The 14446-nt window shown below is 42.8% G+C and overlaps 1 protein-coding gene across 3 annotated transcripts in view; it reads left to right on the forward strand.

The window, feature by feature from the left end:
• The first annotated feature begins 4980 nt into the window (after positions 1-4980).
• LOC117424373 (zinc finger CCHC domain-containing protein 14-like) overlaps positions 4981-14446 on the forward strand; it is a 76151-nt gene continuing 66685 nt past the window's right edge. The window contains exon 1 of one of the 3 annotated variants that reach the window (XM_058992564.1): positions 4981-6533. In XM_058992564.1, coding sequence (XP_058848547.1) covers positions 5931-6533 — 603 coding nt within the window. In that variant the 5' untranslated portion in view covers positions 4981-5930. The remainder of the gene's footprint in view (positions 6534-14446) is intronic. The other 2 variants (XM_058992566.1, XM_058992565.1) reach the window with 2 other exon arrangements.

A 14446-nucleotide genomic window follows, 5' to 3' on the forward strand; every position in this document is an offset into this window, starting at 1 on the left:
CAGGAGTTTAAAACATCTCTGTCCTCCTTGAACGTCTCCCCTGAGTTTAAGAGTGTGCTCAGAGCATATATATAAATAAAAAGATTACGTGCGACAATTCTTGACAGCTTACTGGCAACCCTGTCCAGTAGCATGCAGACGGTATCCCCTGGCAAGGGCGGTGCAGGCGTGCAGCACCAAGTACCACTGTGTGATCCTGGTGTTGTTATCCTTCATCCAGTGAAGCCACGCTAAGGGGGCATGATCTGTGACCTGGGTGAAGTGTCGCCCCAGGAGGTAGTACCGGAGTGACTTGACTGCCCACACCTCCTGACACAACACTGCCTGAGACCTGTCTCAGACGCATCCGTCTGCAGGGTGAACCTCGTACTGAAATCAGGACTGCACAGCACTGTCTTGCTACACAGCCTGCGCTGCAGAGCGAGAAAGGCCCTGTGACATAGCTCCGTCCACTGGACCATATTTGGGGCAGCCTTCTGGGTGAAGTCCGTCAAGGGAGTAGCGAGCTTGGCGAACCTTGGAATGAATTTCCTATAATAGCCCGCTAGTCCCAAGAAGGAGCGCACCTGGGTTTTGGTCATAGGGATCGGCCAATCAGTCAAGGCTTTCACCTTGCAATCAGCTGTCTGATCTGGCCACTCCCTACTGATACCCCAAATACTCTGACTCACTCTTCCCAATGGCACATTTCCTTGGGTTAGCAGTGAGCCCAGCCTCCTGCAAGGATTGCAGTACTGCCGCTACCTTACACAGATGATTCGGCCAGTCCTCACTGTGGATAACCACGTCATCTATGTAAGCGGCCGCAAAAAGATATCCATCATCCGCTGGAGGTACCTCTTTGATAGCAAAGAGAAGGGGAGGAATCAGTTGGTCCCCAGTTCCTGCAGGTCCCCTGGACGCCAGCGGCAGAACCACACCGGTCTGTGTTCCGGACGCAGGCGATAGCTCCTCGCCCTCAAAAGTTCCCAGCCTTCCCGGACTTCATGGAGGAGGTACGCTCCTCCTGGGATCGTCCGGCCTCAGCTCCAAGCATGGTGAAGCAGGTCCCACAGCTTGCCTCTCTGGAAGGCGTGGAAAAACTGGGCCTAATGGGGTTCCCTCTGGTAGACTCCACCATCGCGGCCCTGGTTAAGGCCCCGCCGATGGGTGGATTGGCCAGAGACCCGGCGTGCCTGAACCCACAGTGCAGAGTGACGGAAACGCACCTCAAGTGGGCGTATGCAGCAGAGGCACAGGTAAGTCACCTGGCAAACACGGTGAGTGTACTGACGGCCTATATGGACGGTGTACTGCGCGAGGCCCCGCTCCCTGAGCCGGTGCCACTGAACTATGTCTCCTGTCCAGCACGCTGCTGCAAATCTCCGGTCTCCAAGGGCAAGCTCTTGGCCGGAGCCTGGCTAGCTTAATTGTGGCTCGCAGACAGCTGTAGTTGTTGCAAGCCAGGGACTCTGATGCGGATAAGGCTGCCCTGCTAGACGCGCTTATATCCCTGGGACATACCTTTGGGCCAGCCGTGAAGGAGATACTGCAGAGATCTCACCAGGAACACGAGGCGTCCCAGCAGGTGGCCGTGTTGCTCCCTCCCAGCGCTCCCGTGTAGGGAAGGTCGAACCACTAGTGAGCTCCTCTGACGAGGACTGACACCAGGACAGTTCCAGTAACCATGGCTCAGCTGGGTGACCTAAGGCATTGCCTACAGGGCACACCATCAGCGAACAACCGTCCCCTCCCAGCAGGCAGAGGGAACGCAGGACGTGGCCAGCCCACACACCAGCATTCCAGGAGGCATTTCCAGGGCCAACACCTTAGACAGCCACCCCAAACTGCCCCGCCACCCGGTGGGGCCCCTGAAGGCTGGCGGCCTCAGACCCCTTTTTTTGGCACAACAGCTGCAGTACTGGCGCGCTTGCACCTTGGACACTTGGGTGCTCACTGCCGGGCACAACAGTTACGCGCTTCATTTCCGCTTGGGATCTCCTCCCTTTCGAGGAATCACAAATACTCTCTGGACAGACCCTCTCCTGGCCTCGGTACTTCATATGGAAGTGGTCGCCTTACTGTGCAAGTGAGCCATTCGTCTTGTAGACCTCATCTCCCACGGAGAGGGTTACTACTCGAGGTATTTTCTGGTGCCCAAAAAAGATGGTGGTTTTTGCCCCATCCTAGACCTGAGGCTTCTCAATGGATTCTTAAAAGAAAGGAGGTTCCAGATGCTGACTCACCATCACATTTTCCAGTCCGTCCGGCCAGGCGACTGGTTCACCACTCTGGACTTATTGGACGAGGGAGCAGTGGCCCACACGACGGCCATGACAGAGCATCTGGCGAGGTTGGGCCTCACCATCAACGATGCAAAAAGTAGTCTTACACCAGTGCAGTGCACGACGTACTTGGGGCTCCGGCTGGACTCCAGTACGATGCGTGCATACCTGTCGGACGACAGGGTAGCAGCTATCCAGGGTTGCCTCTCCCTGTTTCGACAGGGATCACAGGTCAGCCTCCTATTGTGCGAGAAACTGTTGGGTCTGATGGCCGCAGCCATATCAGCCATTCAGCTGGGTCTTACTTTGCATGCGCCCGCTACAAGCATGGCTCAATGTGTTCCACCTACATCCCAAGCGTGACAGTTGGCTGACGGTGTCTCATATGTGCCCTGCAGCCCTATGCTGGTGGAGGACAACCTCTCACCTGCACGAGGGTGAACATATAGGAGTGGTTTTCAACCGCCAAATGGTGACGACAGATGACTCCAACTTGGGTCTCCTCAGTGAGACGAGAGGCACTCTTTGGCACCCGGAACTGGGCAGGTTCCAGCTATGGGTCTGGCCCCTAAAAGGGACCAATGGTTAGTCCTAGGGTCTATCAGATGCAGTTGTGGGTACTTTGCAGAATGCTAGGGCAGACTCCACTAGGTTGTTGTACACCTACAAGTGGAAGTATTTTCAAGCTTTGTGTCTGGCTAGAAGCCATGACCCAATCTCTTGCTCTATGCCAGTTATCTTACAGTTTCTGAAAGAACTGCTTGATGCTGGTAGGTCACCTTCCACTTTGAAGGTGTATTTAGTGGCTATTTCTGCATGTCATGCCTCCGTTGATTCGGTATCTCAACAGAGCTCCTGCATGCGTATTTGGGATGATGGCAGCAGGGTGTCACTGTGTACCAACCCTGCTTTCCTCCCCAAGGTGATCACAGCCTTCCACATTAATCAGTCTGTGGAACTGGACTCCTTCCATCAACCCCCGTTTTCTTCAATGGAGGATGAGAGATTGAATTTCCTCTACCCAGTGCGGGCATTGAGATGCTACATGGATAGGACAAGAGCTCTGCGTCAGTCTGACCAGCTCTTTGTCTGTCACGGGACACGGACCCTAGGACAGCCCCTCTCAAAGCAGCGTCTGTCGCACTGGATTGCGGACACAGTCTCGACTGCGTATGATGGTGCTGGCTTGCCCCCACCTGGGCGGGTAGCCGCACACTCCACTAGAGGGTTGGCTACATCTTGGGCCCTCTTCAGAGGGGCCTCGCTGTCTGATATTTGTAATGCGGCTAGCTGCGCTACACCACATACTTTCTCCAGGTTCTACTGCCTTAATGTGGTAGACCCTGCCCTGCCTTCATTAGGCACAAGGGTGCTTAAGGGTGCAAGCTCACACTGCTAACCTCTGGGTTATGCGGTACTGATGCGTCCCTCATATGCTGCCATTCCTTCTCCCTCGTGACGGCTCTGGTATACTATCCCATAGTCATGTTGGTGTTCACCTTCGAATTGAAAGGGAACGTTAGGTTACCTACCGTAACCCTGGTTCCCTGAAAGAGAAGACGATCACCAACCACGAGGTTGCATCGGTCGCCATCACGGGTTCAATGGAAAAAGAGAAATGGCTTCCTCAGGATGACAATTTTAATCCCTCGGTGGGTGGGACCGAGTGCATCATCGCAGGAAGGGGCCTATCGGCAGCTCTGGTATAGAGAGCTCAGTAATACCTACCCAATGGGCAGGGATATCCCATAGTCATGTTGGTGGTCGTCTTCTCTTTCAGGGAACCAGGGTTATCATAGGTAACCTAACGTTTTGCTGCATACAACATTAAATTACACATTACAAATATTAAAATAATAGGGCTCCCGAGTGGTGCATCCAGTAAAGGCACTCCACGTGGAGTGCAGGATGCGCTCTATCGTCTGGACGTCGCGGGTTCAAGTCCAGGCTGTTCCACAGCCGACCATGGACGGGAGCTCCCAGGGGGTGGCGCACAATTGGCCGAGCGTCACCCGGAGGGAGGGAGGGTTAAGTCAGCCAGGGTGTTCTCGGCTCACCGTGCACCAGCGACCCCTGTAGTCTGGCCGGGTGCCTGCGGGCTTGCCTGTAAGCTGCCCTGAGCTGCGTTGTCCTCCGACGCTGTAGCTCATCGGTGGCTTCATGGTGAGTCCGCAGCGTGAAAAAAAGCGGTCGGCTGACGGCACACGCTTCGGAGGACAGCGTGTGTTTGTCTTCGCCCTCCCGAGTCAGCGCAGGGGTGGTAGCGGTGAGCTGAGCTTAAAAAATAATTGGCCATTCTAAATTTGGAGAAAATAATAAAAAAAAATACTAATTGGCAATGACTAAATTTATTAAATATATTTATATATATTAAATTTATTTATATATATATTAAAACCATAAATGTGTGCATACTTACATTATTTAAAAAAGGTCATCCTCGCTCTCTCCATCGTCCATGGTCTCTGTTGCCTCAATGTTGTACATTCCCTTAAAACCCGCGGCTCTCAAAAATTTAAAGCGACTTTTTAAAACAAGCAGCCCAATTTGGCAACTGCGGTGAGCGAGAGAGAGAGAGAGAGTGGGCTGCAGCGTGCCTTATTGGGTAGGACCAATTTGACCAATCCTAGTTACCGCTGAGGAAAAAGACATTTCTTATAGCCAATCGTAGACGGTATCAGGTAACTGGGACGACCAGTGTGCTCGGGGTTGGTTGCTGCGGGAGCATCACACCTGAAAAGCGAAGAATGAAATTAAAGTATTGAATAAAGTGTTTTATTTGTTCATGAAGTAATCGTGTCTGTCAAATTAAAATTTGACTTTAGAAAACGTTTTTGTGTGAAAACAGGATGCTTTACTCTCTAACCAACAACAAAACTCCGTTTTGGAGTTTTTACAGTTTTGACAGACGATCCCTAATTTTTTTTTTTTTTTATCTGAGCCAGACCGAAGAACCCGAAAATAAAAAAACAACAGGATTTTAAAAGAGAAAAGCGGACACGTTTTTATTTAGCTAGCAGGTATCAAATTGGAGCATAAGTCAGATATTGACATAGAATGTTTTTGACGTTTACATTTTAACCCGGAAATATAGTTTTTTTTATTTTATTTTATTTTTTTTATTATTGACTAGACCAATTTAACTTGTGAATGTGTTGAGAACTGAAAAAGCGAAATATTTAAGACAGGGGATTCGTTATCGCGTGAGGGAAAACCAATGCACTAGTTTAAGTTTGGGAAGCTTTTTTTTTTTTTTTTTTTAGTAAATAGAAGATGTACTCAAAAAATTGTCACAATGGCAAAAAGAAGATACTTTATTATTGTATCAAACGTGCTGTAAAACTAAACTTAAATGCTGAAACATAATGAAGAAAAAACTACATGACGTACGAATTCAGTCGAGTTGTTTTAAAAACAACGAATACCAACAGGAAGGTAAAGAAGAACATTTCTTTCATTGGTTGTCAAAAGTCTTGTTTTTTTCTTAAGTAGTTTAAAAAAACCACATACTGATACGGTCTTGCTAAGCCGTGATTTGCTTGCCTAAAAAAAGTTCAATGGAGCATTGATTCGAGACAAGAAAACGCTATTCATAAACTGGGGACAGCTGTAAACTTGGATTAGTGGCTATTATTATTACCATTATATATACAAAAAACATTTAAAATGGTGGAAACGAGGTGTTTGGTTCAAAGGGAAGGTGTATACCGATGGTTCTCGGAGTTAAACTCTGCTCAGAGGGTCGAATTCCTTTGTGGGCTGCTCGACCTCTGTGTGCCCATAGAGCTTCGGTTTCTGGGTTGCTCCTTGGAGGATTTGGCCAGAAAGGACTACCACTCGCTCCGTGATGCCGAGATCAAGGCTAACAACGCCGCCGACCTGGCCACTCTGACCAACATAACGGACGAGGTGGTCCGGAGCAAATTGTTGATCGCTCTGGCACTGCTCAATTCTGACAACCGGGAGGCAGCCGGGGTCCTTTTCAGAACTCTCACACATATCGACTCTATCATCAACAATTATGGGCTTCAGCTCAACGACGGGCAAACCGGGGACCAGTTTTTGCTTCTCTTCACCATGGCTTCGAATCACCCGGCCTTTAGTTTCCATCAGAAACAAGTGCTGAGGCAGGAGCTGACTCAGATACAGAGCATTGTAAACACGACGTGCAATAACGCCAACCTTACTACCACGAACACAGTTACTGTCACAACCTTTACCACCACCACGACATTTAACTCTTGTACTGACTTTCATTGCTGCCACAAGGTGGGTTTAAAATTATATTAACTGCGTTTTATTTATTATATGATTTGATGTAATTGAAAATGTCTTTTGAAATATGTAGTTTGGCAAATCGTTTTATTGTGGGATTTTGACATAGAAATGCAGAACTGTTTGCAATTAAGCCTTTCCTTTCTTTTGTAGTCATGGCAGAGGTACTTTTCATCTGTCAAACTATTAAACATTGCCTAGCAGTATTTGTGGTACCTGGCGAGTTCAGGAACCTAGCCGTTCTTAATAACTAACAGATTGACCGAATTCTTAATAATAGACCGTTTTTCGTGGTTTCCAAAAAGTAGGACTTATCAAGTAGTGGCACTGATGGCTTCAATTTTGAGTTGTTTACTATTACTAAAGAAAAGCTTCCCTTTGTCTATAATGTTCAGATGCAAGACCCACCCTAGCTGAAAATGTATTGCAGCATTATACACCTGAGTTTAAATATTTTACAAATTATATATCATTCCTAATGGCAATGGAATGTGTTTAATTTTCTTGACATGTACTGTCTCAGCAATGAGTTACATTTCCCATAACACGTGAGTTTGAATCTTTTCATTAGCTATGGGCCTGCCACTTTCATTGATGTGGATAAGAAGCCTGTTTTTGTAACTCCATTATGAAACCCTACTCTTTTCTGTTTTCATTAGTTATCTAGGAGACATCTCAAGGCAGTTCCTATTGATGGTCTTACTTTGTTTTTTGGGGAATGGGAGTTTTATATTTTAATCTTTGGCATTTCAGAGCAAATTGTAATGTGAGCTAGTTAGTATATACTGTAAACAAGATCATCATGACTAGTACTGTATGCTCCTAGTCACATTATGCATTTAGAGAGTGCCTTGCCACAGAGCATACCTAGTATTCTATAAAGTCAGTGTACAGTAATATCATGTCACAATATCTATACTGCTACTTGCTGTGGCTCTCCGGTGGGTAGTTTCCTTTAATCAGAAGGCAATACACTCAGGGAGTTGGTTACAGGTAGCCCTTGAATAAGGTTGCTTTGGCTACCGTTCTATCCTGCGCTTCTGTATTTTAGAAGAAACGCTAACAGAAACAATAACATGCAGATCCCCTGTCATGCCAGCAAACAAAATTAAAGCTTTCAATATTATAACGTGCATCCATAGTATGTACTTTTGAAAATGTAAGTGTGACAGAGACACCTCCTATTATCCCCAGATTATGATGATAAAGAATGTCTTTAGCAACTTTCATCACAATTGCAAGCAATTCTCTTTTAAGTTTCTTAAAAATGGAAGTGTGAACTGTCTATCACTTTGCTGTAAGTTGAAACAACATTTCTCTGGGCGATACTTGGTTAAAAAAAGGCTAGGGCTTGAGTGAAAAGCAGGAAGGATCCTGTAATACAATAAAGTTGGAGTATTACTCATTTAATCTCCTTCACTAATTTATAACTTTAAGCATTGTTAAGTTAATGGCTCCAGAAATCCCTCCTTTGTACATACTGTACTCCTGCAAGCAATGTGTAACAAGTTTGTGCTTTGAACCTCTGGTTAAAGCCAGAACATTCTTCTCTGGGTGTAGAGCAGGAAAGCTAATTTAATACACTAATCTGGTAAAAAATCAGAGACTAAAGACTTTTGCAGATTTGCAGAGTATTTACAGTCCGACTGGAAATTGCGATTCTACTCTTCGTTCAAGCCTGGTAACACCAGTTTTAGGTTAAAGGAGAGTGGAAAAGGGATTTGTGGAGATGTGTTTTTTCTTGTCCCAGATGGGTGGAATAAATGACCAGATTTCCTTAGATGACTGCCAACATTCAAGTTTTTTTTGCTGGTTTAGGAACTTTTAAAGAAAGTTATTATTTGATTTAGCCTATACTGTTGTGTCACCGTGACTGATGTTTAATGTTTGTTTGTTTGCCCCTGGGCACACTTTTCTCTCTATCCCTGGACGAGGTTACATTTTAATTATGGCACAGCTATCCATAAAAAATAAGAAAATCTGCGGTGAAGCTAATTGCAGTTATATCACAAATGCCAGACACCTCTTTTTTTTGTTGTTGCTTAAGTACTTCATAATAGCAACACCGTAATTAAAATTGGAAAGTAAATTGCCAAGCTGAACTCGTCCTCTTTAATCATTGGAAGCTGCAGTCGTGGCAGCAAGATCCTTTTTTTTTAATTTAGTAGTTGCCAATTGATTTTACACTGTTTTTCTCCCAATTTGAAATATCCAATTGTATTTTTAGGCTCAGCTCACCGCTACCACCCCTGCACTAACTAGGGAGCGGCAAAGACAAACACACGCTGTACTCCGAAACGTGTGCCGTCACCCAACCGCTTCTTTTCACTCTGCAGGTCCACCATTCAGCCAACCCAGAGCTACAGCGTCGGAGGACAACGCAGCTCTGGGCAGATTACAGGCAAGCCCGCAGGTGCCCGGCCAGTCTACAGGGATCACTGGTGCACGGTGAGCCGAGGACACCCTGGCCGACCTAAGCCCCCCCCCCACCCAGGGCGGCGCTCAGCCAATTGTGCGCCGCCCCCTGGGAACTCCCGTCCACAGTCAACAGTGGAATAGCCTGGACTCAAACCAGCGACCTGCAGGCTGTAGGGCGCATCCTGCGCTCCATGCGGAGCTCCTTTACCGGATGCGCTGCTCGGGAGCCCCAGCAGCAAGATACTTGACAAGCATTTTAATTTCTCAGCCCGTTTTTTTTTTTTTTTTTTTCAGGAGCAATAAATCCTGCTAGGGTTTATTTTAGTGTGCGAAGGTCCTTTTTTAATATCTTTAGATTTACAAAGACTTTACACCTCTTTGCAATTGGAATAGCTGGAAGTAGTTGTACTTTTTTTTTTCTCCTCCTGAATGCTTTTAAGTCTCGTCTAACAGCATGTGCAGTATTACCTAAAATAGCCACGGAAAGCAGCTGTAACATTTCTCTTTGTTTTGTAAACATGTTTGTTTCTGTGAAATCAAAAGTTGTGAGTTTTGTTTGCTATAAAAATAGATGAGGAAAGCCGCTGTATTGGGTAGGGGGATGGTAGTTTTCATCCATGAGTCTAATGCATAGCACAGCTTTCGCTAACTGTTGGTATACACGGTTCTGTACACAAAGGGATCTAAATCAAGTAACTTGCAATTGAGAATCACAATCTAGATTAGCTGAATGTTACATTGTTTAAAGTGGAGCTCAATTGAAATTGTTCAGAGTGCAGTGCTCTTGTTGAACAAGACGCTTGGAGCAAATAAATAGCAAATTACCAGATCTAGACTAAACACTATCAACAGCTCAAGAGAAAACTGTCCAAAAGTTTAATTTGTGTCATTTAAGGTAAGGAAATAGGAACCATTCTGTGTACCGGCATGTTCCTAAATGTGTAGCATGAAAGTCTGTAGATGGTGATGCTTTAAGTATCCAGATAAATCCAGCTTTATGGCTGAGTTCAAATTTAAGTTATTTGTTAAAATCCGGAAAGACTTTTCTGGCATATTTCTGGCATAAAATAACTCGGTTCCATTAGTTGTAGATTTGAATCACCACATAGAAGGCGATAGAATGTTGCATTTCAGTTTTGTATTGGCAACTTAATAAAAACATTGTGGTTTAGTTTGCTGTAGACACCCTTTGGTTGCTACAGGTTCTGTGCCAAGCCAAGCCAAGCCTAAATGTACGCTGGGCTGATTTAAAAAAAAAAAATAAACAAAAAAAAGAAATGTGCTATAGCTGATCTTGATCCAACTGATTTTACTGACCTGCTTATACAGTCCCAGAAATGTAGATTTGCCCTTAAACTTTAATTATTAGGAAAGTTAATGGCCAAAAGTTTTGCATCACCTAGAATTTTAGGATTGATAAATATATAATATATGATCAGTGCTCCCTCACTATAATGCGGGTCTCGGGGGACACACAATATGAGCATTGTAACCAAAGAGCGTTATAAACGGGGCAGGGGGTGGGGGCGCCGTGGGACACAACACACATCTGACTAAAATACAAAATAAAATCACTCCCTCTCTATAATGCACATATAGTGAAGCAAAAATGTAACTTTCTGTGAATTAACCATGCATAAAGCACCATGTAATCAATGCTAGGTTTTTACAAAAAAAAAAGGTAACATTCCCACTCGTGGATCATTTTAATTAGCAGTTTTTAAACTATAAATAGCTTGGCTAAATGGTGGAAGGGAGTTCAGTTCGAAGCAACAGAGAAGCAAACCAAGTGCGAGAAAGAGAGCGGGTCGGGAGAGGTGAAGAGGGAATGGATTCGCCCCAGGTTCAGCTGCCAGAGCGGAACTGAAGCATCTCGTCTCCCAGAGAAAGCCGCAGCTCTTCTTGCAGTAAAAAAGACATTGGAAAGAGAACCACGTAATAGGACTAATATTTATTTAGTTATAAAATTAATGCTAAATAAGATGTCTGTTATAAAGTGCCAGCACAGCTTTTCATCAGTTCAGATACTGTATCAAAAGGGAGAGACAGAAACAGAAGTTAGACCGAGAAGTTGTTTACAGTTTGAACAACACCGGTACTGTATTTACTGTAGAAATATTGCATGAATCACTAGTATAGGGAATTGGGGGACATGCTGTAGGAGCGTTATACCCGAGGCGCGTTATAACGTTATAACAGAGAGCCTTATAGCGAGGGAGCACTGTATGTATGTATGTATGTATGTATGTGTGTGTGTGTGTGTGTATATGTGTGTATATACAATATGTATGTATATATATATATATATATATATATATATATATATATATTATATATACTGTATATACTGTATATATAATGAACATCATTTTGATCTTTTTTTAACATCATGTAATCAAACTACAAAATTATATAATAGTAGTATCTCATTTTAGATTTCAAAATATCAAATTTTTCAGTATATGGAAAACAACTACAAAGTGGTATGTAATTTAATCTGTTTTTGTAACATTATTCAGCAGGTTTCATTCGACCTTTATGATGCAGAATTAGTTAATTCTATAGGGTGATGCAAAACTTTTGACCATAGCTGTAGGTTGTGACTTGTCTAAGAGGAAACCGGTGTTATTTTGTTTTGCTAGTTTTGGCTTCGGTTTAGTCCTGGTCAGCAAATAACTCCCTTTATAAAATAAACCCTTTTCTCTGCTGTTCTGGTTCGTAACTCTGAACTGCAACAGTATAATTGCTGTAAATGCCTCAATCACAGTTTTTGCTGAATCATCAACCAGTTTCCCTTGACTTCTATGCACTTCACATTCCTTTCCTGTCCACTTCATGTGAACTAGGCCATGTCTTACTGTTGGAGTTTTTGTTTGGTTTTACTGGCAATACACTGCTGTGTACTAGATATTGCTGGATCTTATAAAAACCCTTTGATCTAGATTACATGAGATTGACATAAAGCTCCCATTATGTGTAAAGGATGTTGATGTGTGAAATTATACAATTATATAGACTAATTATGGAATATATATATATATATATATTTTTTTGTTTGTTTGTTTTATTATCTTTGCACTTATTTTTTTGTTTTTTGTTTTACTGTTCAGCAAACCATGCAGCAGACATGTCTTTAGGACACTTTTTATGGTATTACTCTTGGAATTCCTCATTACATTTTGTAGGCCTTAGTTGGAGCTGAATGGTTTCCATGGGCCCTGACAGTTTAAAGTACATCTGTTTGTTTTGCATGTTTCACTATTTCATGTTTGTGTTCAGTGTGGGGGAAAAAAATAGTTGTTTGATTCTGGTGGACCAAATGCTTTTCATTCCCAAACAGTGCTATCTCAAAGCAACAAACTTAACATACAAAGGTGATATAGTATAGCACAGAGTCAAGTAACACGACTAACCCACACCTTGGAAGGAACAAGGACACACTGGATGAAAACTACTGGAAGAGTCTAACTTTGTCAGCTTTAAAGCACAAACACTGTTGTGAACCTTTGTAGATTGCAAAACCCAAATTAATGTCTAACATAGTGATACCCGAATTGAGGTCTGGGGTCCCCTGGGTGCTGCAAGATGGTTTCACAGGGACAGCAGCACTGAAAGAATTCTCTCCCAAACAACCCTAACAAAGCAATGTTTCCCAGGCTAGGGAATCAAGTTAATGAAAGCTGTTGTAAGTTTACAGTAGGATTATTTGAAATACAACAGTTACTACCTTGATGTTAGCTCTATTTTACATTGACCCTTTTCATTTCCAATGCCTTTGTAATAGAATGTATACATCAAAAGAAGGCGATTCACATTGCTGTGGATTTATTGGATGAGAGTCGGCATATGTATAGGGGAGCATCTGTTTGGGAACCGCTGGTTTTACACACATAAAAAACTAACCCTTGACTTTTATTGTATTATTTATTGTTTTATAAATTTGATTGTATTTACAATGAATAGAGCTGACCAATATTCACTCATCCAAAAAAACTTGCACACAAGTTAAAGTAAGTAGCAGGGTTCCATGTTCTGCTACAACTGTTTAAATAACATGCCTGTAATTTATTTTCATTGTTAACATCCCGACAACTTTACACTTCTAATTTTAAAGTCTGTTTCAAAGCTCTTTTCAAAATGCCCGCTTTAGTGCACTGATAGTGTAGTGATTATTGCCCACGTGGTCAAACAGGTGACACAACAATAATGATCCATGATGTGATACGAAACAGAAAAGCCAGAGCAGTTTTTGTTTTTTTAATTAATTTATTTAAATGTATCCTGCAGTAGGACAGATCTCAAACCCCAGTGCACTAGAGCAGACATTTTGAACAGAGTTTTGAAACCGACTTCAAAGTTTATAAGTGTAAAAAGTTGTCAGGATGTTAACAATGAAAAGAAAAATTACAGGTATGTTATTTGAACAGCAACACGTGGGGACGTATAACGCTATATTTTTCGGAACCCCACAACTTACTATTTAATTGTCCATAGTTAGACCAGGGCTAGCAATATATTCGTTGTTGTACAGAGTCAGGAACTAGCCAGATATGATTTAGAAATACTAAAAGAAACTTTAGTAAAATTCAGTGACAAACATTTCGACAAGAAGTCTATCCGTGCCTTTAAGAAAAAGACATACGATAGTCGAAATGGTGAGTCATTGAATTTTAAAAAGTTTTATGTAATATTTATAAATGTACTCTTTTATAGTTATGTATGAAATGGCCTACTATTATGTGAAAGCTAACTTTTTTTTTTTAATTTTTTTTTTTTTTTAAAGTTGTTTAGAAAATCTGATCTCATGTGGAAAGAATTACTTTAACTTTAGTTTGTGTTTTCTGTTCACGAAAAGCCGTTTTCCAAAACCTTTTTTACTGTTATGATAACTTGTCTCATATGCAAATGAAAATCCTTTAGCATGTGTCATCTGCAATAAATGGTCTTGCACGTTAGGATCTGAATCTTCAGGAATTTCAAGATTGGTAAATTGTTGCATTTCCACATGTGATTTTTTCATTGTTAGGCCATGTGGACCCCCAAATTTGTACAATAAAGGCTAGGGCACTTCAGTTATATAGTGAAATAACCAGGAAGCACTGTATTGTGTAATTAATTGTACTTGTGTTACTGTTATGTTAGCTGGAGTTAGTTTTTATTTATTTATATTCGTTTGCTTGTTTATTTATTTAACCAGGAGATTTATACATTGAGGCTGAGGTCTCATTTACAAGGGGATCCTGGAAAACAATGTAAAAGACAATTGCAATCAGCAGCATACTGAGATCTAAATAGAATACATAAGACAGATCTATTTGTTAATGTGGACTGAAGGAGAAGCATTGGCAGGAGGTTTGAAGCAATTCCCCAATACAATCTTTAAAACAGAGGAGGAAAGATTATCAAATTCCATCTTCATACTGTGATGGAAACAATTCCACATCTTTCGATGTTGATTTGCAAACGATGATTCTCCCATACACGTTTGC

Source organism: Acipenser ruthenus, chromosome 19 (genome assembly GCF_902713425.1).
Source record: "Acipenser ruthenus chromosome 19, fAciRut3.2 maternal haplotype, whole genome shotgun sequence".
Lineage (NCBI taxonomy): Eukaryota > Metazoa > Chordata > Actinopteri > Acipenseriformes > Acipenseridae > Acipenser > Acipenser ruthenus.